The sequence below is a fragment of the Lepisosteus platostomus genome, chromosome 13 (genome assembly GCF_059453375.1).
Source record: "Lepisosteus platostomus isolate fLepPlt1 chromosome 13, fLepPlt1.hap1, whole genome shotgun sequence".
In the NCBI taxonomy this organism is placed as follows: Eukaryota; Metazoa; Chordata; class Actinopteri; order Semionotiformes; family Lepisosteidae; genus Lepisosteus; species Lepisosteus platostomus.
Genome location: NC_142623.1, coordinates 34,488,721 through 34,515,691, shown reverse-complemented (window position 1 = coordinate 34,515,691; position 26,971 = coordinate 34,488,721). Strand labels below are relative to the sequence as shown.

The 26,971-nt window shown below is 34.4% G+C and overlaps 1 protein-coding gene across 10 annotated transcripts in view; it reads right to left on the bottom strand.

The window, feature by feature from the left end:
- LOC148650471 (teneurin-2-like) overlaps nt 1-26,971 on the bottom strand; it is a 413,744-nt gene that overhangs the window by 132,720 nt on the left and 254,053 nt on the right. For 6 of the 10 annotated variants that reach the window (XM_088604296.1, XM_088604299.1, XM_088604303.1 and 3 more), the window contains 2 exons: nt 19,976-20,005; nt 3,555-3,792 (listed from right to left, as the gene is read on the bottom strand). In XM_088604296.1, the coding sequence (XP_088460422.1) occupies nt 3,555-3,792; nt 19,976-20,005 (268 nt within the window). The remainder of the gene's footprint in view (nt 1-3,554; nt 3,793-19,975; nt 20,006-26,971) is intronic. The other 4 variants (XM_088604298.1, XM_088604301.1, XM_088604302.1 and 1 more) reach the window with 1 other exon arrangement.

Below are 26,971 nucleotides of genomic sequence, written 5' to 3'. Positions count from 1 at the left end.
GGGATGGCTCCGATTTAAAGTGTGCTGGCATTCATCTCTATAAAGAGAAAACATTGCTACTGAAGGCAACTTTAGGCACAGATTAAACTACTATTGATGCAATCAAAGCTGAGGGTTGACAAAACAAATCACAGCAGCAGATGCACCCGTGTCAGTTATGTCACTGTAGTTTCAGCCCACTGCATTAAATTGCAGAAGAAACACATGATGTCAGACTTCTTAGCTGTGCTTAAATTGTGTCAGAATTCGCCAGAGCTCAGGTCTGGCACCACTCAGTTTGAGACTGAGCTCCAACACCTCCTTGCGTCATATAAGTTTAGAATTTTAAAACTGTTTTAAAGACGGTGTACGTTAAAAAAAGACATGAGGCATAAAAAGGAAACAAGCAGTGGAGCCTCATGGTTTACTGCACAGCTGACACACTGCTTGGACCTTTTCTTGAATTACAAACATGTCTGAATCTGGTTTTATGAAGCTTAAAATGGCATATTTGTATCAAAACCCACACCTATAGGTTATATACAATAGAGTATGTAATGCGTATAAGACCCAAAGACCGGTCTTCTGCTGCTGCTCTATACCGTCTAGGTTTCAGAGAGGTGACTTCTGGCGTAGCATTATCACCGCACTGAGCCTGTTAAAATACAGAATATGGTAGGGTGTCGTTATCTGCAAATTTTACATTCTCAAATTTGCCTATTCATGATTCAGTAAGGCCAATGAGGTCTTGGATCAAAGAAGAGCAGAGCGGGATGAAACTAAGCTGAAGGTTGTTAAAGCGCAACTTTCAAAGTAGCAGAACAAAAGCCTAGGGTCATGAGGCATCCAGCCAGATGAGTGTGCCACTCCCTGCCGCCTACACAAGTACCCACTACCCAGCGACCGCATCTCGACTTGTTTTTGTACTGCAGCAGACACTCCTGGTTGTGTTGGCGGTGTGGGAGATGACAGGCTGGAGACAACTATACAGGCTCAGCGACAGATTTATTGTCCGTTTCCTTACCCTGGGGCGTGCTAATCACGGAGGCAGAGAAAGAAAGTGCAGGCATATGCTATTTATTTTTGCTGATTATTGTTGTTTCTTTTAGTTGATTGATGTTATTTTAGTTAACTTAAAGTCAGTGCATTAGTACTTTAATTATCATATAAGGGGGTTACTTACAGCATGTTGTCAAACCATAAACAGTTATGTATATACTGCAGTACATTATGAGATGGGACTTGGTAATACGCAAATTCAACTACTTGTGATGGTTTTCTGCACCGAACCCTCGCGAACATCGAGACACCACTGTGTGGGCAAATTGGAGATAATACAGATCTTCAAACCCTATGGATTTGAAAATAGGTCTATCAGAGTGGAAATGTTTCAGCAATACAGGAGGCCTAAGAGCATATGACTATGGTACTTGAAATGACTAATTGAAAAATGCTGCTTTAAGCCATCTAGTTTGCATGTTAATCGTGATGACTTGAAAATGCTTTGAAAATGTGTTACATTGCTGTTGTGGCACTCTGAAACCTTTGTAGCCCCTTCTCAAAGTCCTTAAAGGTGAGAACTGCAGCATTTTTTTTCAGAAACTATCCAATGAGATCCAGTGGTTTAACCTATTTGAAAAGAAAATCAGTTTTAAAAATCCATCTTAAAATGTATTTTTTTATTTTTTTTTACCATTCTGCAAAAATAAAAATACATACTGTATATGATGTATATACTGTACTGTATATCATACATATATACCAAGCAGTATATTTATATAGAATATATATAAATATATAATTTCAAATCATAATTAATAATGTGATTGATTCACTGAATTTGAGCACTGAACTACTGTATCTTTCTTTGGTTGTTTTACATGAAAATATTTTTTTTCTTAAAGAGATTAGGGTAAGAGTAATATTAGGATAAGACAATTGCCAGGATGAAACTCACTTCCAAATAATAGTCTAATTATTCAAACTACTGTATAAGTATTCTATTTTCTTTTTTCCATATCACAATATGTATGGTTGAGGGATGAGAAGCTTTTTAGTATCAGGGTAACACAATGTCTCTATAGTATTCTGGATCACAGAAGACATTTAGGACATGAAATGTGAATTACTGGCAATCACTCCACTGATAAGACAGATAGAAGTGTAAGACCTAGCATTCTTGAAGTTAGGTGCCATCTCATTATTGCACTCTTTATGTATAGGCTTGCTACCCTGTTATTGCTGCTGAGTGCTTATTCGAAATTCACAAATGTTCCAACCCCATAATCTTTTCAGAGGTACATTAAGGACATCTTTTGCCTGATGAATAATCCCAGATAAAAAGAACACTTTCCCCTCCATACATTTCCCATCACTGAAAAAAGACCTTCATATCTTCAACTGGAGGCCCAGCATTGTAGCTAAGTACAGCATTGAAAAAGCAAAGCACTGATTTCCTTCAGCATAATGACAAACGTTTTATTAATCAGTTAAAGCACTGGAGTGGATGAGCATGTGGGCTCGTACAGATGTCACCACCGAGTGCTACAGTAAAGAAAATCTATCACACCTGAAGCTGTAATGAAAATCCAAAATCAACCCAATGTAAACTAAGCAGGACACAACTGCCAAAAACCGAACAACAAAGTAAAAAGCAAGATGGAATTTGTCAGGTTAATATGATCTTTTCCATGCTAATGCTGTGTATCATCACAAAATCCTTCTTGGCCAAAGTAATCCAGGTGGATGCTGCACATTGGTAGTGGTGGAGGGGAGACCCCATTACCTGTAAAGCGCTTTGAGTGGAGTGTCCAGAAAAGCGCTATATAAGTGTAAGCAATTATTATAATTATTATTATTAATCTTATTTGACATTCTACAGATTTTAAGGATGTGTACTGTTTCACATTTTTTTACTTCAGAAAATAATCCACTTTGAAAATGATAAATTACAGAGAAGAGTTAAGCACCTAGTGCAAAATGTTATTATATTGTAGTACTGTACATAGTGAATTGATTTAAATCAGGTCCACATTAGACAAACATGTCTCATCGATAAGCCTCTTTTTCCCTGAACCCTATCATGTGTATTCTTCTTTTTCCCAGTCCTGATAGTCCAAAAGAATATGACTGTGGTTGCAATTGATGAAGTCAAGAATCTAGCCATCATCAAAAGCAATTATCAAACCTTAGGCTTCTGCTCACATCTTGAGCTTTTCAAGCACTGCCTATTTAATGATCAGTAGAGCAAATATAAGCTGGAATTTGAAGAGCAGATACGAAACGATCATACCTAGTTTCAAAATATTTTGGGGAGGTTGAGAAAAACCGACAGAATGAATACGTACTGTAAAATAACCAATAAAGGTAGGAAAATCTGGAGGATTTAATGAAGGCCACTTAAAACACTGAGTGCAGAAATGTTAGTTATCAAAACATACATACTACCAATTTCAGAATTTTCTACTGGAAAACATCAATCTTATTGTTAAACAGAAATATTAACCGCTAGTACTATTAATATGGATGACTGATAATTTGTAACTTCATAATAATGGTAAAACGTGGTACAGTACCTGGTCTCCAGGGGCACATTGCTGTTGAGCACCCAGCTGTCCTGCAGCTGCACAGACTCTGGGGTGGTGGGCACATCATTAGGAGCAGATGCTGGAGCATGGATCTGGTTCCGTCGGTTGGTCAGCGAGTTTCGGTTCAGTGAGTTGGCAGAGGAGTGATGATGAGACAGCGTCTGGTGGTTGTGCGGTGGAGGCAGTGGGGGTCTTAGTGTTGACTGGCTGTGATGGTTAGGAGGACCTGGCAAAAGAAAAAAATATATAATTGCATATATAGTTTGTCCACATTTGTCCACTAATGTTCCTATGCTTTTGAGAAACTCGCTCAGCAGCTCAGTGCTTGAAGGAATGAATAAGCATACTGTAATCATCAAAGCAAAGTGATAACAGAAATCACCAAAGCAAAATATCTTAGTGGCCATAGATGAACAAAAAGGGTCACCTTTTACAAAATTAGGAAGTGTATTTCAGTAGAACAATCATAAAAAATGCTTTCCAGAATTTCCAAAACAAAGGGGCACATAATTTAATTGCTTCAGATATAGGCCAAACCTAGGTATTTGAAAAAGTTTTAAGCCTGTCTTTAATAATGTTCTGCATTTTGTTTTTGATGGCTACACTAATAAATAACTATGACTATACTGACTGTAAATTTGGTCATAGTTTGACAAAATAATGGTATTATTACTCTGAATGATCCTAGATATCAAATGGATTGAACCACACTGCCTGTAAAGAAAGCTGATGAGAGTCTGCAGGACTGACAATACTTGAAAAGAGATGAAAGATAAATCATGCCGACTTGAAAAAAACAAGCATGTAATCTCAATTTAAACATTTTCAAAGCACCTCTTGATGTGTTCCTTGATTTCATGCTTTTTTCATTTCAGTAGTACTTCAGCACATACCCAAATGGACTATTTGCAACCACTGTTGGAAGTCTGGCTTTTTCACTCTTTTTCACATCTGTTTAGCACATGAGGAAGTATGCAAACAAGGAGGAGGCCAATATAGTTTTAGTTTTGGCAAAAAATGCTACTTCGGTTTTTAATATCTAACTGATCTAGGGATCGCGTCTTGTCATATCTTGAAAGAAGTGATAGTGTCTCTTTAAAAATAAAAATTAAATGAAGATCAGACTTGGAGTGGATTGTCTAGGCTTGCCAAGGTTACAGCTGGCAAGGCCTGACCAAAATATGCACTCTCCTCCTAAGCCTGCTTCCACACTTAATATTCAGTTTAACTGCTGATCCGTGATTCACATTCTGCAGATCCATGCTTGGATGCCTGCAAGAGGAAACCTGATTTCAGCAGTCAAAATGTCAGAAAATGTTACATGATGGAAGATAAACCTTGGTTGGATATTTTAAAGAACAAACAGTCCTACAGGAAACAGAAGGATCACATTTATTTCTTCAGTTTTTGCAACAAACGTATGGCCTCTTTTTTTCTGTCTTTCCTTCCTTCCCCATCTTTTAAGCTGAAGATGAAAATATCTTGCCCTTGTGTGTATTATTTCACAAGGTTTCAATGCATCTTGACAGAAGCTGTCAGAAAGAATAAAACACACCGGGAAAAAATCACAGTTCACCTGGGTATAAAGGAACGCATAGAAAGACACTATTTGACAACTTTAATTGGAAACGGTAATTGAATCATAAGAATCAGAAAAGCCAAGGGTATAGAGTGTGCCCTTATTTCAAAGTATCAATGTTCCTAAAAACAGAAAAAAGAGAGAGAAACCAGCAGCCTGTACTAAAGGACCCTTTCCTGTCCACATTGGAGAACAAACTAAAGTTTTTTTTTCACAGAATGCTCTTTTATCAAAATATATCTTCACCTGGGAGTTTATGTATCAAGACCTCAGTTCCTTAAATGGTGCCTTATCAAGCAAATTAAGTGCAGATGAAATCTGTGTCTTTGGTTCATTGAGAGGTTTGTACACATTTTAAATGCCCTACTATTTATATCATTTCTCTTGCTGGACACAGCAAAACTTAGTACAGTATACCTACAGTACCTCTAATGTATTCTACTAAATACATTAGTGTCATAGAGTAACAACGTTTATCATACCATGTCCATGAAATAGCAGTTAAACATTATTTAGCTTTATTAATTGTTGATAAAAGTGTTTTTGCATATTTTGCATATACAGTACAGATTTTAACTTTGTTTAAAATCTACAGCTACATTAGTTCATCAAAACATTTTTGCTGTATTATTAATAGATAACATTGTGCTTTTCAAGCATAGCCCCCGTTTCAATATACACTTAATTTATGGAGTTGATAGTTTAGAGAAACTTTAAAGCTTCAATAACCTTTCTAAACTTTTGAGAAAAATGTATTATGGATTTCTCACTTCCTGTGCCTAGGTATTTCCAAGCCCAGTGATTCTGGTTCTAAGGTCAGTTAATGTAGAACAGTGCAGAAAGTCTAAAAGAAGCAGACACTTAAAGTGGCATCATTATACAAGGTACAGTGTTTTGTAATGAGATCTAATGTTGCAAAATAAACCATGTGAGCAAATACAGGAACAGGAAAACTACTTATAGCTGGTTTCGTTAAGTGAAGATTGAATAAACAACTTGCTTAAGGTCAGCACTCCCACTCTATAGTTCAGTTCAATATCTTAAAGATGAGGAAGAATGGAATTTATCAATTAATAAATGTCTTTCCGCAACTTGTGATGTTTATACACATCCAGCTGAATTCGGTCTCCGATGCTGGTTCTCAAAGTCGTCTGCTGGTTTCATAGACCACTGTGGTTGCATCTGTGCAAGGTGCTAAAGCTTTCATTTGATGAGGTCATCTACATTCATCATGTGCAGCCAACAAATGTAATTTGTTACAAAAACTCCTCTCATTTTTCCTTTGTTGCCTGGGTGTGTGAATGGAGGTCCAAGAACTATAGCCCCAGGTGCTTTGTGTGAATTGACATTTAAAAACTTAGGGGTTTTTAAACTGAATTACACAGAGGTGACCTTTTTCCAAAACCTATGCCACAAAATGGGCTGAATAAGAGGTCACCCATGCATTCCTTTTATTAGTAGTTTTTATTTTCATTTAATAAACAAAGTGCAATAAGGATACTAATAATTAATAATGTAAAGTAGCCCACGAAAACAAATATCAATAAGGATAACAAACCACACCTCAGTTTACCTAAAGAGGCCTTCCCGTTTCTTCTTTTATAATTCAAAGACAAAGAAAACTAAAGGACACAAGTGGTAACTTCAAAACAGAAAGTACTTTTTTTTACACAAAGGGTTGTGGGTTTCTGGAACAACCTATTCAGCCATGTTGGTGCAGCTGACACCTTGACGTCTTTCAACAAACTGGATCCGTGATTCTCTTGAATGGTAGCAACCAAATGAACAAGACTTGACAAATTACAACTTTTATGTAAAGGTTTCATAAGTTCTACTGAGACATCATGGAATTGACAGGAATATTGTACATAGAAATCTAAAAAAACAATACTTGTGAAACATTGTTAAAAAGCTCTGTGACAAATTCAAGCAAAAAATAGGCTTCAATAATCCAGGTAAATGTAATCAATTTATTCACTCCACACCATTCAATTTTGTTGCCTGTGTGTTAATGCCATTCTTAAGTGTTCAGTTGATTACTTTTCTTGAAAAAATGAACAAATGCACTAAAAATGTTAAAATAAAGTAGATTAAAGTACTGAATGTTCATGTTCCTTAGCAATGCAAGACTACCACAGTTTTAAAGATGAGCTGACAAAGAAAGCTCTTTCAAAGGGATTAGAGTATTTTGATAGCATTTGTGAAACTGATACATTGAATGTTCCAGTTTCACACAATGCTATCAAATAAAATGAAAGTTTTCATTGCACTTTCCACTGCACTTTGAAAACTAAATGGGTATTTGCGCCTGCCTATTTGAAAAAGTAATGGATTTATCTGAAAGAGAAAGGTATATGCAGAGACAGGGTCAATGTATCAGCAAGAAGAAGATACACACTGGAAGATACTAATTTTATCATCTTTTTTTAACACAGGGCCTACCTGAGTTTCTTCCCTGTTCCTTGAAATTTATTAAAGAAAGTTTATCCAAAACAAATAAAGGTAAAGCACAAAATAAAATGGCTTAAAAAACTATAATGCATTTATTTCTTTTAAAAATATTTTTCTGGCTATATTTACTTTCTTGAAATGGAATTGGACAGTTTAAGGCCATTTTAAGGGATAAATTAAAGAAACACAATGCAATAACAATAATATGTAGGCTGCACTGTGATTAATGCAAGGTTAATGAAGCATTATAAAATTATAACTTACATAATGCCACAAAAAGTCAATAACATAAAATATTTCAAAGATTGGATTATTTAGCATATTACTGATAAATGTTATAATACGTTAAGAAACTCAGAAGATTACACCAATGAAAGAATTCAATTTTCCTATAGCATTTATGTACAGGTACAGTACAACTTTATTATAGAATCTAAATTAGTGTAAATTTGTCCATACTGACAGGTGAATATTTTTTTGGGGTAAATCATATGATCACTTCTGAAATAATCATGTCTTCTGATTGAGAGTTACCATGACAAATGATAACTATTACAACAGAATTATTATTTAGTAAAGGAAATTAGGCTCGATATACTATACAGCAAAAAACCTGAAGAAATTCTGAATGGAATTATAGTTTGAATTTTAGCAATTGTCCTCATTGCACATGTTTGTCTCCAATTCTTCAGAACCAAATGCTTGCTAATTACTAAAGATTTTAAGTTAATACTATACATGCACATACATACTGTATACTGTGCATACTGACATTATACATACTCTAAAATATCAATTAGAAATGTCACATTCTCATCTCATAGGAAAGTAATTGTTTCATTATCCACATTGTCAAAAAAACATGATGACGCACACTGTCCTACTGGAATGCTGTCAAGCTGATCCCACAGTAAGAGCAGCAGGTGAGTCCCAGTACTTAAAAAATGGAGCTCATTCAGGTTTTTCGTCAATTATTACAAGCGCTAATCTACAGTGACTAGACATTCCTGCCCAGCTCATCACCCTTGGATATTCTTATTGATTAGTTTGTTGTACATACTGTAACAATTGGTATTATATTTTATGTCTTCACCACTCTCACTCATGTCGAATAGATTGGTCTACAGTACATACACTACTGTTAATGTTGATTCATCTCTAAAGAGGACTTGGCACCACTGTTGATAATTCCACCTATGACGATGCTCACATCACCTCCTTCTGTTGTATCTATGAACATTGGTAAATGCTTTGGTCCCTGGGTGGCTACCCGACCTGCAAATAATGACTGTTGAGCTGCCTCCTCACAGTTGAACTACTGGTGCATTGATAGTTGCAACCTGGAATTTCAATAAAGCGGAAATTGTAGTGCAAAAACGAACATACAATATTAGAGATTGCTGGCCAGTAAGTGACAGTGCTCTAACCTCCAAAATACTGACAACACATAGGTATTGTCCTCTTGATAAGCAAGGTATATTGTTTCCAATTGTTTTTCTTTCTTGATCTGAAGAATCCACCATTGATTTCAAACATATTGTGTATATACAGTATATATAAAAAGCTGCAACAGTTGTTCTTTGATTTCTTTTTCCAAAGTTAAGCTTATAATGGTACCATTGTTACTGAATCAATTGCAGCACTGGCAAATGTAATGTATTTGATTCACCCAGAGCAGTGTGAGAAACAGGATTTTCCTAGATGGCAGTGTAAAGAAGCATATCTTCACAATAGATATGGTGATAAACAGAGGTTTTTATTCTTTCCTGCTGAAAAGAGATCAGTGCTGGCCTATTCATTATGTTTCTGATGGTCAATCCATCTAATCTACTGTACTGTGCCTGTCGTACACAATACACAATAAGCCAACAGGAACACAAAGGCAGTGAATGAGTTCAAACTATGGCAGTATTGAACAGCTGAAATGGCAAGGGATCAAATGGATTAAATTTATGGTATGACAATCAAGTTTACTGGTCACACCTACATTGTGATGTTGTGCTAATTAATTTTGATGCTTTCACGTTCCAGTATGATAATCTTGGTAATGAAAAATAAGTTTTCCATGAATCCACACCCAGGTTGCTTAATACATTATGTCATCAGCACAACAAGATGGATTTATACAGTATGTGTAACTTAATGCAGTTGGTAAAATATTCACATTAAATTCCATATTAAAGGTAATAAATAATTTATATAATTTCAGCTAATGAAAATGCAATTAATCTTAATCTGACATGAATTCCTAATCTGAAGTTTTACCATTGCATGTAGGTTACTCTGTAGGCCAGTAAATTTGGTGAAAATCTGCTGAAAATACAGTATATGTATTAAGCTTTCAGCAAAGTCGTCTAGGTCAGAGTAAAATCTTTTCTGTCAAGGTAATTGTTTTTTTTTTCTCTCAATTTATATAGCCTCTCCTGAATATCCAAAGTGAAGTGATAAAAAGCGTATGCCATATACCATGTATACCTCAGGACTAAAAACCTTAAATTTTTTACAAAAGTATTATTATAGGTTTGAACTGATATGAAAATATTTTATATTGACAGCTGTTACAGAGACCTTGTCAGAAGCAAAAAAAAAAAGGCAAAAACTTGCTTTTCACAGTCTGGCATACACTTAACACCGTTTAATTCCTAACACAGGCATACTGTATGGCGTACTATTGTGGATTTGTAAAAGCCTAAGGGTTTTCCACCATCTGATTGTAACCTTCAAATAAAACTCTATGATGTTCATAAGACTGCTGCATTTATAAAATACAAATAAACAGCATCACTGAATGATGTCTTGGTACAACCAGTTCTTTTTTAAATTGAAATAAAAAAACAGATACAGAGAAGCTACACGTCATGGACCAGTTTTGCTCATGTGTATGCCAAAAATAATAATTGTAATCAAGGTACATTCCATAATCTCTCACAATACTATTATGTGTCACAGTGGCATTAAGGATACCTACAAGGTTAAATGTATAGCCACTGAGCATCACTTATTTCATCATCATGGAGCAGATTTTCTGTAGGCCTTTTCGTATAGTAAGTGGTAGTACAGTTGAATTTATGTCTCATGTTATGCTCTGTTGGTATCTGTCACTGAAAGACATGGGTAGCTAAGTCCTGTTTCTGTAAAAGAATGGGCCTAGGTACACACTCTTTTTCTATTAATTACAATTGTGTTTAGTTCACTAGTCTTGTAAATAAATATGCTTTTGTGTCTTCTAAGTTGTTGCCTTTTTATCTGCTCTGAAAATGACAGGACCAAAAAGGCCACATGACCACACCTGACATTTCCTAATCAGGGTGAAAGTGATGTTTTATTATTCAGCTTTTATAGGTATGCTTGCTAGACAAACAGGTGTCAAGACCTGATTTATCACTTTAATTTTAGCCTCATTTACTTAATTTACACTACCACATACATTCCAATTGGCATCCAAGCTAACTGTCGACTATCCTGGATGAGCTGCTAATTTGGAACAATGCCTATTGTTTAAGATTGTTTCTGCTGCCAATGACTTAAGGGTTCATTTTGTTCCTATTTGTTGTTGTTAATTAGTTTTCTATTGTAGTTTAAGAATAAAAAAATATCCATTTGTGATGTGATATTAACAGTGCATTTCTAATAGCAGTATGTTTTTGAGACAGAAGCTTTTGTTTTCAGTATATACTATGCAAAGAAGACAAGGAATAGCCCTCATTAACTAAATATATATATATACAGTATGTGTTTGTTTGACTTCAACTCAGTAACTGTATCACACTTTAAGATAATTTAGTGGATTCTTTTTTATAGTTCATTTTGAATTGTAAAGTTATAATTGTGGTTCTAATTCATAGTTGAAATTGAACAGCTCTTGTCCAGGATGCCAATTTCATACTTAATGTTAATTCAATAGGTTATGAAAATATAAACAGAGACAACTATTAATGAGAGAAAGCTCACATGTGGAGAACACAAAAGTTTAATTTAAGACGGACAATATAATGAAACAATAATTCAGATTCCCAGTCTTAATTATGTGTTGAAAACTAATACAAAATCTAACAACTGTAGCAGTAGTGTTAATAAAACACAACACTTATTTTCAGTATGTCTGAAATGAATGTACTCATATTTATTTGAAATTAAAGCGGCCAAATAGTCTCTGTTTATTCACCAAATGAAGAGATTTTATACATGTGATATATTTAGCATTGAGTAAGTAATTCAGTGCAAGCAATTTGTACTTGTTTTCCCATTTTTATTTCAATATGGTCTTAATACCTTTAAAAACTATCATTATATTACAAGATCCACATCCACAGGAGGGACTGAAGAAAGTAAGAATAAAGGATTGTTGCTTAAAAATACTGCATATTTTACTTGAGGTTACAGACTATTTGAGGTTACACAGTGTGAACTACAGAGTAGATTTACCGATATGCTACTAATGATATAAGAATGTTATCAAGATCAAAACGCTCAAAACTGCATTTTCACTGAGTAGATGAATGATCACAAGCTAATTTTCTGGTCATAACCATGAATTAGAAAGGAAACATTAAATGCTTTTAGGTGCTATATGAACCAATGGTCATCAAGTGTCTTGTACTTGTGTCAGATCTTTTTTGAAGAGAAACATCAAACTGGATTTAAGTTTTTAAGTGTTTACATTTTTAAGGGAGATTGCAATCTTCAAGTCACATCCGTAATCATGAATTTATGAAATTGCTCATTATTTCAAAAAGATAAAAGATCTGCCTCAGATTCTAATCACGCACAATTTGCTTCTAGTGGAAATGCAGACTCTCCCTATAGTCTTTCCACCCCCACACCTTTGTGCACCATTGATATTTAAGCACTGATTTAAGATAACCACTGCAGTTATTAATAGATGCATCATACACAACCCCAAGTAATCAATCCAATCAATCCAATGTTTTGTTTAACCACATAGGGACAATTGAGAGCAGATTCTTGAAAACGTCTAGCCATTTTAAAACACAGACAATTCTACTCTTTTCAGCAAGCTTCGTGTACAGATTATATTTCATATCCTTTAGACTCACCATTGGCATGTGCACGTTTAGATTTACTGTGGAATCATGTTTTTAGCCAGCAGTATTTTCCAATCCACTCCAAACACATATCCTTGGCCAAACTAGTGCAACACACAGGTTTCTGGTCAAGACAGACAGAGCTGCACAATAACCAACAATGTGTTTAATAAGGTCATGTAATGCACTGGCTTAGCTACAGTAAGCACTGGTTGAAACAACATTTAGTACATTGAGAATCCCACGTATTAAAAGGTAAGATAAACTTGCTTGAAAATCTAAAACCAAAACCAAGTAAAGCTCCAAAGTTATGGGTCAGTCAATAGCAATACACTGTGGACTTACGGCTTTATTTTACAATGAGATCAAAATCTCTAATTCTAATCACTGCCCATAGCACAGCAACTCCTACCCTGCAGTCTGCACCTCACATTAAACCATAAATCAAGAATAAATAAAGAAAACAAGGAGTCCTTGAGAACTTCTTGGTTATCTACCTTATGCAAAAACATCAATTAATATTCAAACCACTAAAGGGCTTGCTTCACAGAAACTGCGAAACAACACTGAAGTGCCACTTGTGTCACAGCAGAGGCTGTGTTTTCTGTTTTTTTTTCCATTTTCTTCATGATTCTCAGCTGAAGCTGCATCTTTAGCAGATGTCTGTGCAGTGTTTCTTATTACTGCAGCTGAACTGATGAATACCTATTATTCTCCACGCCAGCATTTTCATTTGAATACTTCCTATTATTTATGCACATATCCAGGGCAACTACCTCAGAATAGCAAAAAAAAGTCTCCAATTTATATATTCCATTTATTGCGTATTAAGTCTGTCATGATTAAAACACAGACTTTGAAAAGAAAGTAAAAATGAGTCTGCCTGACTCAGAAAAATGAGAAATTTAAATAACTAATTCATTTTACCAAATCTAAAAAGGATATCTTAAAAGCCTTCTTGTAAACTAGTGCACCAAATATTAATGTATACAGTATATATCAAATGTACAGAAACCAACAAACAGCAATTAATTTAACCAAACACGATATATATTCACATACAGTATATAAGTATGAACAAAAGTGTTTTTGATAATTTCATAATGAATTAGTACTAATACTTTAAATAACACAATACGAACAAGTATAACAAAGTGTGATGCTACTGTATGCATTTTTCATTATTTCACATATAGAGTGCAAATAATCTGAATCCAGTAAAACAGTTTTTGAATAGTATTAAATTAATTCCCTAAAAACCATCCATTTGTGCTCTGCAAAGTTTAGCGAACTCTTTCTTCACATGGCATAATACTTCACTACTGAGTTTAGATTCCATCACTAACTCCTTTCCTGCAGAAATAAAAGATGTGGCCTTCTACTTACTGTATGCCATTATCTCTGATTCTTATACCAATAATAATTTACTAGGCAGCCTTGTTATTTTTTATTAGCATTGTCCCTACTATTAAATAAAATAAGAAGTGTGGCATACTCTAAAAAAAACAATAAAAATACAAAACCTCTGCAGTATTACTGTACTTTCATTTTCAAAAATGAGACATTCGTCTGTTTTCTTTGTTAACATACAGTACTGTGCTTTAGGAAGAGTGAAAGCATTCTGGATAAACCACAATAACATCAAATCGATGCTGGTATTTGGCTGAGTATGCAAATATGCCTATTTAACAGCTGGCTGGACATTTTGCCTCTGAAAAGGTACACTACAACTGCTTTGTATGCACAGCAGAAATGTGTGTCCAAAAATAAACAGGTTCACACTGCCTACAAGTCTTCTTGTAATAGAGGACACTCCATGAGAAGGAACAATGTACTTATTTAACAAAGAGTGGAAACTTGAGACTAGTGACACATCTTCACACAACCTACAGATCTGCAATACTGTATGCATTTTTATTATTGTGAGTTCAGGTTGGTTTCAATAATGTTGAACATTGTTTAATAGTATAAACCATTTGAAAATCAATGAAATCTAAAATCCTGTCTGCAATAAGTGGCTAGTTAAGTAATAGTATGCTTTATGACATTTTGGTCCATTCAATTCAGTCTTAAGCCTTAAATTATTAAGCCTTTTTGACAAAGTAATGATGGTGTTGTCATGCTGACACTGTGCTGATGCTTTGTTTTAAAAGTACTGTATGTGAACACAATAAATCATTGAGCTTAGTATTAATTTATGGGAACAATAAAAAAGAATAAGGTAAGATTCATAAACAGTTTAAAATACAAATAACATATTTATTTAGTATATTTTTAGAAATAACACTTGTGTTACAGCAATTTCCTTGGTACATTTGTAAAATTAGAAGCTTTTTTTGGGAGCATTAAAGGTGATACTATTACTACTACACTTTGCAGAATATTTCACTTTAGTTTCAGGTGGCCATCCTCTATACAGTTCATTTTTAACCCCATCCCAAACGAATTTAGAAATTCTATTAGTATTTAGTAAACTTTTGCTCAGTAGTGTAAATAAGATATGTTGTCTCTTCATTGTTAATTATAAAAATCTTCTTAAGTATTCATATTCAGAAAATTTCCAATGTGCAGGGCATTGCATGAGTAGGGTCCCGATTTTGTTGCTAATTATAAATGATCCACAAACAAAAATGTGTAATTTTAATCAAACACGAAAGCTTAAACTGAATTCCTTTATGGGTAAAAGAAGTAAAACTTAAGAAAAAACTGCAAAGAAAAATAAACGACAAATACATGTTGATCGCCTAACTATTCATGTCCCTTCATGAGACAATACTTGGAAGAAGCAATTACAGCCATAGGTCTTTTCAGATAAGTCTCTACCAACTTCGCACATCTGGATGGTGCAGTTTAACCCAATCGTCTCTGCAAACTTTCTCAAGCTCTAATAATAATTATAATAACTTATATTTATAAAGTGCCTTTCCAAACCATATCATCATGTCCTGTACATAATGATAAAATAAAACAAGAAAAAGTTTAGTTTTAAAAATGGTCAAGGAAACTGCCTCGAAGAGTCGCAGGAAGGGCATTCTGTAAATACTGACCAGCGACAGAAAAAGCATAGTCACCAAGAGTCTGACGTTGGGTCCTACAGTAGGTATAATAAGCAAAGGATCAACCTCAAATGAGTGGCGCCTACAAGAAGGAGTGTATACAAGAAAGAGTTCTGAAACATATGATGGAGCCAGATTATTCACAGCCTTATAAGCCAGTAAAAAGATCTTACTGTATATAGAACAGCTGACTTTATGGGCAAACAATTAAGATATTTAAGAACAGGATAATTAGATGCCAGGTCTAGTGTGAGTTAGAAGCCTAGATGCAGAGTTTTGGACCTACAGTACAGTATTGCAAATTTACTGAGGAGAGTATTTGGGAACCCATAGACCAGAAATCAAGCCTTGATGTTATAAAGTATGAATCGAACACTCAGCATTGGACATTGCTAGAAATTACCTAATGTGGGCAATATTTTTAAGATGAAAAAAAGAGGTCTCAATCACATTTTTCACATGGGTCTCAAAAGATAGGAGAGGATACAAAATGACTCCCAAATACTGGATTTGTGCTGAGACCTGAAGCCATTGACCATTACAATGAAACTGTCCAGCTCCTGCTTTTCAAGTCAGTTGGGGATTGTTCAATCTTTGCATAGTCAAGCCTTGCCATTAATGTACTTATCAAAATCAGGACTTTGACTAAGCCATGTAAGGAACTTCATTTTCTTCTTCTTAAGCCCCTCAACTCATTTTATACCATTCTACAACTTTAATCTTAAGTTGTTTTCAAATCTCCTTTGTCTTCATAACTTTGCTTAAAATTCACCACCTGAATGAATGACCTTAAAGAGGCAGATGAATTTATTCTGAAACCATGTCAACCACTATTATTTTACACAGCCATTGGACCAATTGTGTGGTTTGTCAAACTAACTTTTAGCACATTTAAGCAAAAGGGGTGAATATTTCAATTAATATACAGTATTTGTAGTTTTTGAGTTTTCTTTGCATTTTGTTCTCACTTTTAACTTCTTTCACCCATGAAAAGAGTTTGGTTTCATAATTTAAGTTTTAATTTAAATATTCTATTTTAAAATGTGCATACAACATTTGTAAAGTAATTAATTTATTGGACATTATTGGAAAAAAGTGAATACTGTACAATGTATGAAGTTCATTTTTTTAACATTAGATTTGAACAAGATTAACATACTGTATCTGTCTGTATGGTATTTTTTAACTAGCAAATAGTCCAGACATATTTGGTTGTTTTTTTTTAAAACAACACTTTGTGCTTGAATGATGCAACAGAATCAGTTATCTGTTTCATGTGTTGTGAATATCCCCAATTAAAACATTTATTTAGTCATGTAGTTGCTGAAATTAGAACTATATTCCCCTTGCAATCTCTGTGATGTGACAGGTTTAGCACATCCCTCCAAAAAATCCCATATGCTTTGAAAACCCCAGAATTTTTCAAGCAGGAATCTACTCAGCACTGTCTAGCATTTTAATGAAATTAGACCATGATCTGAATTACTTCACTTGCTGATCTTATCTAGGTTTGTTTTAAACACTGATGTCTCTTAGAGCAGGTATCTTAAATTAGATACTTATGCAAAGCTCAAAACCTGGTATGTTTTACATATTGTTAATCTTAAATCAACGTAACTTTGGGCAGCAAATGTTTAAAGACTAACAGTTTCATACAGTGAGAATCTTCTTTTCTTTCCGAAACATAACTATTAAAAAATGCGATACGTTTATTTTTTGCTTGTCTACTATGGAGAATTAAACTAACTTGTCTTTTGAGCATTTAAGCCGTGAAGATCTGTGCTAAGCACCTTTTTAACCCACAGAGGATATGATTCGATGTGTATAAGAGGGTAAGGGGGATTCAAATATGAAGTGTCATTTTAAAATGTACTGCAGTTGTATAAAATAAGCCTGCTATGCGATCTGTAGTCACATTATCAGATGACAAGTTTTGGTTCTTTTTGAATGATGTTTCAGTGTTGAAGCTTATAAGTATATTTTGGTCTTTTTGTTTAACTTAGAAGTGCAAACTAATGTAATGAACTTAAAGCTTACTTACATTTTTGAGATCTTTCAAAGGTTTTATATGGTTAATTTAGTCAAGAAATGTGAAATCCAGGCTGACGTGGTGGTACAGTATGGCTATTAATGCTGCTGCCTCACAGCTCTGGTTTTAGGATTGATTGCAGATTGGGGTGCCCACTTTGTGGAGTTTGCATGTTTTTCCCAGACACTCTGTTTCCTCTTAAAATCCAAAGACATGCTGGGTAAGTGGGACCTCTAATTTGTTGCACTTGTCTGTATGTGTTACTGTATATGTGCTCATATGTGTACAGTATGTGCCTGATAGACTGCAATCCTGTCCAGGGTACAGTCCTGTATTGTGTTTTATGCTTCCAGAAGAGGTTATGGGTTGTCACAACAATTAAGATGAATAAGGAGCTTTCTGGAATGCTAAAGGAAGGAATGTGGCAACTGTCTTTTAACCTCTGTGAAACTAATATTCAAGTGGTAAAACCCAAAATTACGTGAAAGCTTGTTCAGTAGCAGCTGTTCGGATTACTCCCTGTGAATCTACAAATCCCTTTTCATCCCAAAAGGGATGTATGGACCATTAGAAAAAAATAATTCACAGAAAACAATCTGCACCCTGTGGTGCATCAAGGTTTCAGTGTGATCTCCATATACCTTCCCTGGCTGGTAATAGTAGTATCTTTAGAAAAAGGAGACATTCTTTTCCTCCATCCAAATGAGAATCTTTACTCAAAACCTTCAGTAATTGCTTTATATCTGACAAATATTTTTGAACTGTTCATCCACCAAAGCATCACCCCCTTCCAGTAAAAAAAAAAGGCACAGAAAGCAATTACAGTTTCGAGACAATTTGGTATAGAATGAAACGCCACATGACATCTCCCAACAACTTGTTTTGTGGGCGAGTACCGTTCTGAGATTACTGCACCTCAGCATCGGGGGAGATAAGAGGAATGACATAAATTAAAATAAATTGTCCAATGCTAGCTGTGAGAACCTTGGGAAACAATAGAAGTAAAAGCATAAATGTCAATTTGGAATGATAAAAGATACAATCTAAATGTAATGGGAGCAGCCCCAAGACAGTAGGAGGTAATAGAAATTGTGATTTTAGTAGGACTCAGTCTGCTTAAAAATAAATGAAATAGGGTAATTAGAAAACAGCAATTGAACCCATTTTATTGTGAATAAAAGCTTATGGTGGTGCATGGCAGAAACTTGATCAGTGAACTGCAAACTGATAGGGCATATGGTACCGAACACTGATCGCTACAGAAAATGGGCTAAGAGGCTGTGTTGTGTGTGTGGGGTGGATCCCAGGAGATCTTAAATGGCAGCATTTCACAATCATTTTCAATTGTGGAGCCAAAATACGATTTTCAGGCGTGTGTTTGCCACATTCTTCCACTCAGCTTCCTCACAGAGGCAGTCCTTATTTCCAGCCCAGCAAGTTTACATTTCCCGGAGGGAAAGCAAGTTCATTTGTCTATTGAAACCATCAGTAAACTTTGCTTCTTCAACAGGCCGGGAGCATCTTACTCCTGGCACACAGAAGAAATCGTTATTACAATCCTTACAGGGTTTTTTGGTAAGAAAATGTAATACCCAGTGGTCTTTATATCTTTTTAACAGTACATTGCATTAATACCTTCAGTATGGTTTGTTAGCAGGACACACAGCAGATGTCAATTTGCATCTTTGATACCTTTAATATAATGCTTGCTACTGGCAGTCAATTAAGTCAGTTAGGATACTCTCATCATCTAGTTCACATGAAAATAACTTAACAGATTCAACTACTAGCGTAATATTCTATCGAACTGTTCTGTGATTTTGGAAATCTAATTCTACCATATTTAAACAAGCATATTACTTTGTGCGAAAAAAAATATAGAAGTCCAAATCTCTGTCAAAAGTTTGCTCACAAACAAAAAGAAACCAAACAGAACCACCCCTGTTTTTTTCATAGATTTTTCATTTTGTCCTCATCTGTACTGTAACACAGCACGTGTGACCCTGGAATGCCTAGGCCACAAATACCATACACTTCACTCCACATTTTCCACTATGACACACCTTCAGTATTACACTAGAATAAATATATATACAATTTACAAAGAGGGCCAAACCACTGTCACAGATGGAGGAAAAACAGGCACTGTACCGCACAAACACACCACACATCTTCACCACTCTGTAAGGGATTGATTTCTGAGAGTCAAATCTAAACCAACTACAGTTAACAGGGATAAGCATACTCACATTGAGTTGTCTTCCGAATAAAGGCAAGGGCTGTTGAGAAATGATCCAAGATTGTTAGAGTAAAACTACTTAGCTACTTGGTTATACAACTTTTCCTACAAAATGGACATCGAACTGAGCTGAATAGAAAATAGTTGAATAGTCAAAATAAAAGGTACTTGAATATACTGTACTGTGAAAGACAAAGACTTAACACTGTAATGGTATGGGATTCAAAAAAATTAAAATTCTACTGATAAACACTAAAAACCAATAAAATTATACAAGAAATGAACAGGTTATAACATTCAAACTCCTAAACTGGGTTAAGCTCTTTTAGAAAACATATGCCAATGTGTTTTTTACAGTTTTTTTAAACCTAGCATGCGGTATTAATCATTTCATAAAGTAAAAGTGTCCATTTGGTTAGACTAGCATATATCTACAGTATGTAGAACATTAGACAATTAAAAGAAATTCAACTATTTGGCCCCTATTTCTAGTAGCTATTTGATCTAATGATCTTATCCAGCCATTTTTTGTAAGATGCCAGAATATCATCAACAACATGGCTGGGTAGCTTTAAGTCCCCCTCAACATAATGTGTAAGAAAGTGGCTCCTTTTTTGGCTTCTAGCAAAACTAAGTGAGATGAATAACCTGCTCTCATTCAGTTTGTGTATTTGGAAATTTAAAATGTCTTGATTTATGTCTACACATAGCCAAACTCTAGTATTAATAAGGCAAAATAAGGCAATTTTGACAAGTCCTTAATTATTATCTTCCTTTACTTTTTTAATGGGAGGGTGTTAAAAGATACTAAACTTAAGCGAAGGTAAAATGTCTTGGATCTGGGGAAAAGCAAATGGTGGAAGCCTTTAAATATTCAGGACACAGAATTTCCTCTAAAACTAGTTATCTTCTCTAATTAAGTCAATTATAATTTAAAAAGTAAATAACTGTTCATTTGAAAACATACTGTAAGATGATTCTTTAAATTTAAATTCTTTAAAGTTTTAATTACATAAATACAAAATACATTGTATTTATTGTGAATTATTAAAATCCGATTTTGTAAATATAATATTTAGTATTTTAACACAGACAAATCTTTCTTTCTTATTACACAAAATCTTTCTTACATAGAAAGTCAATAAAATATTCAGAGCATCATTCTTTTCATTTCCATGAGGGTAAATGCACCAAAATGTATAAAGAGATAAAAATAGTAGAACCAATATAAATAATGTATAGACATGGCACTTGAGTGCTGAGCTCTTATGAGCAGGCTTCATCCAGATGCTGCATTTGCTTGGCTAATGTATAGACTTGTACATTTTAGTTATTTGTTACATATTTTGGAACATTTTTCAGGGCCAAATATACGCAAACTACTGATCAAGCACTGCTCACGATTTCATTTTAAATGTTATTTCACAGTTACAGCATGAACATATCCAGTGCATAATAAATGTGTAAAAGATTATGTATTTTTTTAAACCATATTTTATAACATGCAGAAACCTCACAGCAAATAGCATGAAAGTATGATATGTCATAATATTACATAACAGACCGTGCATAATCGGAATGTCAAATCCATTACAAACTGAAAGAAAAAAGAACAATGATGTAAAAAATGAGAGAACACGTGAAGAAATTAAGTATTACAATCAAGAATACCAACACTGACATCTATTAGTGATAAAGAAAGAGCTGAAAATCACTACAAAGACTTAATAGCTATTTCACAAAGTAGCAAACACCTTGTCAGCAATCTAGACAATTACTTGCTCTGTTTAAAAGAGTCTGCGTTTACATTGTGAATAATATAGTCCTATTTTGTTTGAAGCATAGAATAGAGATTGTAATGAGAAATGTCAATAAGACAGCAGCACTTCAGGCAACTAAACAGGCGATGACACATGCGGTGGGTATGATTGGGAATGTTAGATGGTGCCAGTGTGTCAAAAAGAACATAGGCAAAAACTGGTTTAGTAGCTATTCCATAGGTCATTTTCACAGTAGAAAGCATTGTTTCAGACAGTAGTCAATACATGCATCATATCAGCCTTGATGTTGAGGGTATTCAAGTTCAGCAGCCCACATTCTGAATTCTATAAAAAGACAAGCCTCCCACTGTTTGCTGCAGGCTGAGAACCTCACTGCCCTGAAGTGGTGTTCAGTTTTACTCTAAAACATACAATACGCCCTGTTTACTGCTTTTCCCTGGTTTTTATCTCGTCAATCTATCTAAAAAGCTCTTGCTGACTTTATTGTAAAATATCCAAAATGTATCTATCCCCAAAGGTGTCTTTCTTTATTCATGTGCAGACATATCTTACAATGCAATGCTCACCACTGAATCTTTCTGGCCATTTTGCGCATTAATGAAATGGAATATTTTAACAAACCTTCAATCACAAAGCCAGAGTTATTGTTTAAATCTGAAATATGTCTGCATTTTATGGGTCAGGGGGGAGGGAGGAGGGGGGACTTACGGTATATTTACAGTACAGTACTTAAATATATTTTTTAAGATTTATATTTGATTTAACAATTCAGTTGTATTTTTTTTCAGCTGGATTCATTTAGTCCTACTGTCTCTCCATCTTTGGTAATACAGCACAGAATTGATTCTTGCCTGGTGGTAAATATCCTTTAATTAATTTAAAGTTAATATTAAGTTAATTAAAAAAAAGTGAAAACAAATAGCTTGTTCAATTATAAAATAGTTTTTGGGTACAATGACAGCAACATTCACTTCACAGGTACTGAAATGGTTCTAACGCAGTTTGGACAATTATTCTATTTTGCAGCGCAGGAAATTCAGCTTCCAGGAAGTATAATTTAGCCAATTCCATCAGGCTTTTACATGAGAGGGAAACAAGTTCACAATGACTAATGTGTTTGTGCTTTGCCCCTCCAGTTGAATTGCCTTTCATGATAATTACGCTTCAAAATATTTGCAATATGAAAAAAAAAATGGCTTCTGTATTTATTCAGTGTGTTGCAATTATTTTTCTTTGTGACATCTCTGCTGAAAAAAGGGAAAGGATAGACCTTGGTGAAATTTAAATAAGAGGAAAAAAAGGCAAAGAACTCAATATGCATTTCTGTGTATCTTCTTTCACTGCGGTCCTGATTTTTACGCTTGGCTTTTCCATTTCTCCAATTCACAAACATGCAAAAATTTCATTTTATATTAAAAAAATGTGCCTAAACAGGATTTGCAACTCAAAGAGTATTACTTCTTGCTAACAGTTCTACCTTGGAGACAAAATAATTAACAAGATGGGGTATTCCAAATCACCAAAAAGGAGTCTTGAATGATACTTAAAAGAAAAAAAATATTTCAATTAGAACTTCCAGACAAAATGTTATTATTTTTCCAATGCCTATGTTTTGTTCAAACTGATTCTACCTATAACGTATTTCAAAATATTTTCTGCACCTGTACTGCTGTCTTTATTGTCATATCTATAAGATGGTGGAGCGTTCACAAAACAGAGATCCCAAAGTCTCTGGATTACGCAGAGCCAGGTTATTGAGGAAAATGCATACAACTAGAAATACAGTACCTTTTGGGGATTTGTAACATCCCAAGCTATCATTAATTTTACAGCAACAGCCATCAATTTTGCATTGCCACACATTCTAAGCTAATTCTAACATTTGCCTTAAAAATTACCTTCCTATAAATTAATCAGTAGCAAAGTGTCCAGCTTGGCATATGCTGTCTATAAATGCTAGGCTCATGTATGTGGCAGTGACAGGAAAAAAAAGCAAAAATACATTAGTGGTTTAGCTTCATGATACTCTCTGGTGTATCATCTTGCAATGTTATTTGTGCCATTCTTTAGCTAGTTAGTGCTAGAATGGAAAAGTAAAATGTAGTGTAAAACTGAAAGCTTAAATGTAAAATCATCATACAGAAGCTTAGAAGTCCTTAGAAATACACATAGAATTCTAGAATTCTCCCAAACTGCTGTTCTGGAAAAGGAAAGTAAACTATTACAATATTGTATGCCCTGCCGAAACTCCTTTCAGCCAGCGTTAATTGAATGGATATGTTGAGGAGTCTCTAAGAATATTTAAGCAGAGTGAGAAGATTGATAAAGTCAAGCCAAGACATTCCTATAATCTCATAATAGACAATAGGACTAGATGACATAGTTGGATAGAGATGGCTATAGTACATATTGTGGAGATACAAGTGGTGGGGTACTTTACATTTTGCATCACTTTATGAAATTCTAGGGATTAGAAGCCATAGAGATATTAACAGTTTAAGCAGAACTGTGCTTTCTTATGCAATTATGCAATTATTATGCAAACATTAGGTTTTTATTCTTCTAATAATCTAAGGCTAAAACTTCCCTTGTTAGTCAATGCTGGAGACACTACAAAAAGCATTTTTCATCCCATTTACTACTATTTCAAGAATTTAAAAGCAAATGAATGTTAAGAAGAAACTGATGAGGATAATCTGTACATTTAATAGCTATGGTATACTAGCTATGTATAACTGCTTTAATAGCTATGGTAAACTGGTAAAAGACAATCAATAAATGTATGGGAATCCTTTAAATACTTTTTAGCCATTGTTTTTATTCTAGCAGAGCCTAAACATTCTGCTAGAGCATCAACATTTAAATCAGTTTCTCACAGAAGCTGTCAGCAAAGGTTCCCAGAGGTAAAAGTTCAGCAAGAAATTTAACCAATATTACAGAATTAGCCTTGCTCACTTGGGAAAGCTATTTCTGCCACTTTTATCTTGTGACTAATCCCAGTATGGAAAGTGTTAAAGGATGTTAAGCTGAGATAAAAGGTATCACCTAAAAGAAAACCACTGTATGACATATGGAGTTGGATAGTGAATTTAGTGTGGAAAGAAAAGCCCTAAAGAAATAAAAACCCCAGGTAGAGGGAAAAGGTCACCAAAAAAAACCTGGGGAGCCAAATACTACCACTTCTGAAGGGAAATTTAATCAAACGGAACAGATTGAAATGCAGTTTCAACAGACTGTGAATGGCACTGCATGTTCACTGAAGGTATGCATGGGGAAATACTCCATGGCTGTCTGTTGTTATGAAAAAGAAATCTTTGCAGAGTGACATATCAACAGTATTTTCAATGACTCTCGCTGTTCTGGTTTCTTTAAAATACAGCAGCCAGTTAGCAAGCAAACCACACAAATAAGACCCCCAAAATAGCTCAAAAATATATATTCACATTCCAGGTTCTTTGGGATTTTTCATTAAGTTTGATTTTGTGTGAAACTACTGGTTTCTCCACCCATTAGAAAGACTCAGTCTTCTTGTCACCCATAAGTGACTTTTCATGCAGCACATAGAGAGAACATGACACCAAATATAAAAACATAGAAAGGTCCATCATCTTATCCTTCAGAACATCAGAAAAGTAAATAAACTGAAAGTGTATAATACAGTTGTGTGCTGGTAGGTTTATAAGTGTTATCTTCCAAAAGGAAGAAAAAAATCAATATATCTACTGCAAACTCGTGCACATTTTTTTTCTAGAAGAACAAAAAAATGAATACATTACACTGTATACAGTAGCACTGTATAAAACATTTCTATCATAGACACCACACATGCCACATTATTCACAAATGAGTGTAATATCCTCTGCTTATTATTTTTTATTTTAAACTTTCTGGGATGGTGATGGTGATGATGATCTTCTAAAAGGTTTTAATTGGTCTAGACCATTTCAATCTGCTTATCAGTAATATTGGTTCAGTTAAACGAATGTGTGCATGGCAGCATTGTGCATGCAGCTCAGCTTTGAAAAAGATCTCATCATTACAGCCCAGTGATTCTGCATTTTCATTCACTGAAAAAATAGGATAGTGAGCACAGCTATAAGTGGAGCTTCTTCTCTGTTGCAAACTTTCTTTCCTACCACCACTGTGATAGCCTCATTACAAAATGTTCACTTGCCAAATTCAATACACAGCAAAGAAGCACTTAAAATGAGTCCTTGATAGGTTTACGAGCCTTGCAGGAAAGAAAATAAGATCCATGTCTTACCGTTAGTGGTAAATGAGAAATGAAAAAAAAATTGAAAAAAGTTATGAGTGTATACAACATTGTTATTCAAGATTCATCAAGCAATGCAAATCATGTATTGAGTATAAAAATAAATCCATTAGGTTAACATCACATTGAGAGACACTGCAATTTCCAATTTCATTTCAAGGTTGTTTTTTGAGCAATTACAGTGTCAGTCTCTGCACTGGAAAGGTTGAATTCATTTACTGCGTGGTTACTCTAGTTATGATTGATGTTGCTTTACCAAATGGTAAACCAATTACTCCAATGATGTAATGTCATTTTAAGAGGGCTATAATCACATTGCTCTCGAACTTAAAGCCTTGATGAGCTTTAATAAAGATTTATAGCAGATTAAAGGCCTTTGCAGCATTAACAATGCATTGCATTTCATGGTTTTCCTTTTGTTAAATACACCAAACAGAAGAAAGGGTAAGGTGTGCAAAATTCTACCCAGAATACTGTAACATTCATTAGATAACACAATCAAATGTATCTAACACATGCATAGAAACTGTCTGTTTAAAGCTGGCTTAGGTTTCCTTATATTACTTTAATCTCACCATAGCAATCAAAGTACAACAGTGTATCGTAGGTGATCTCTTTCAGTATAGTACAGTAAGATATCCATGAAAGGTCATGAAATGGAGTCAGGAGACTACTTTTATACTTTTTTTCAAAATACAGTACATGCTGAAGATTGACTGAATTGATTGACTGCTGTTGCATTGATATCAATGCATATCTGCACGGCTAGAATATTAAAGCCAATAATATTTCAGATAAAATAAAATCAATTAATAAATTAACAAATTGTCTGTTCTCCAAAATGATAAATTGTAATAATTAATTTGTTAGAAGAATCTATGCAATTGTGCTTCACATAACAAATTCTACTATTGTTTATCTTATGTACAAAAATACAACATTTGAAACTGTT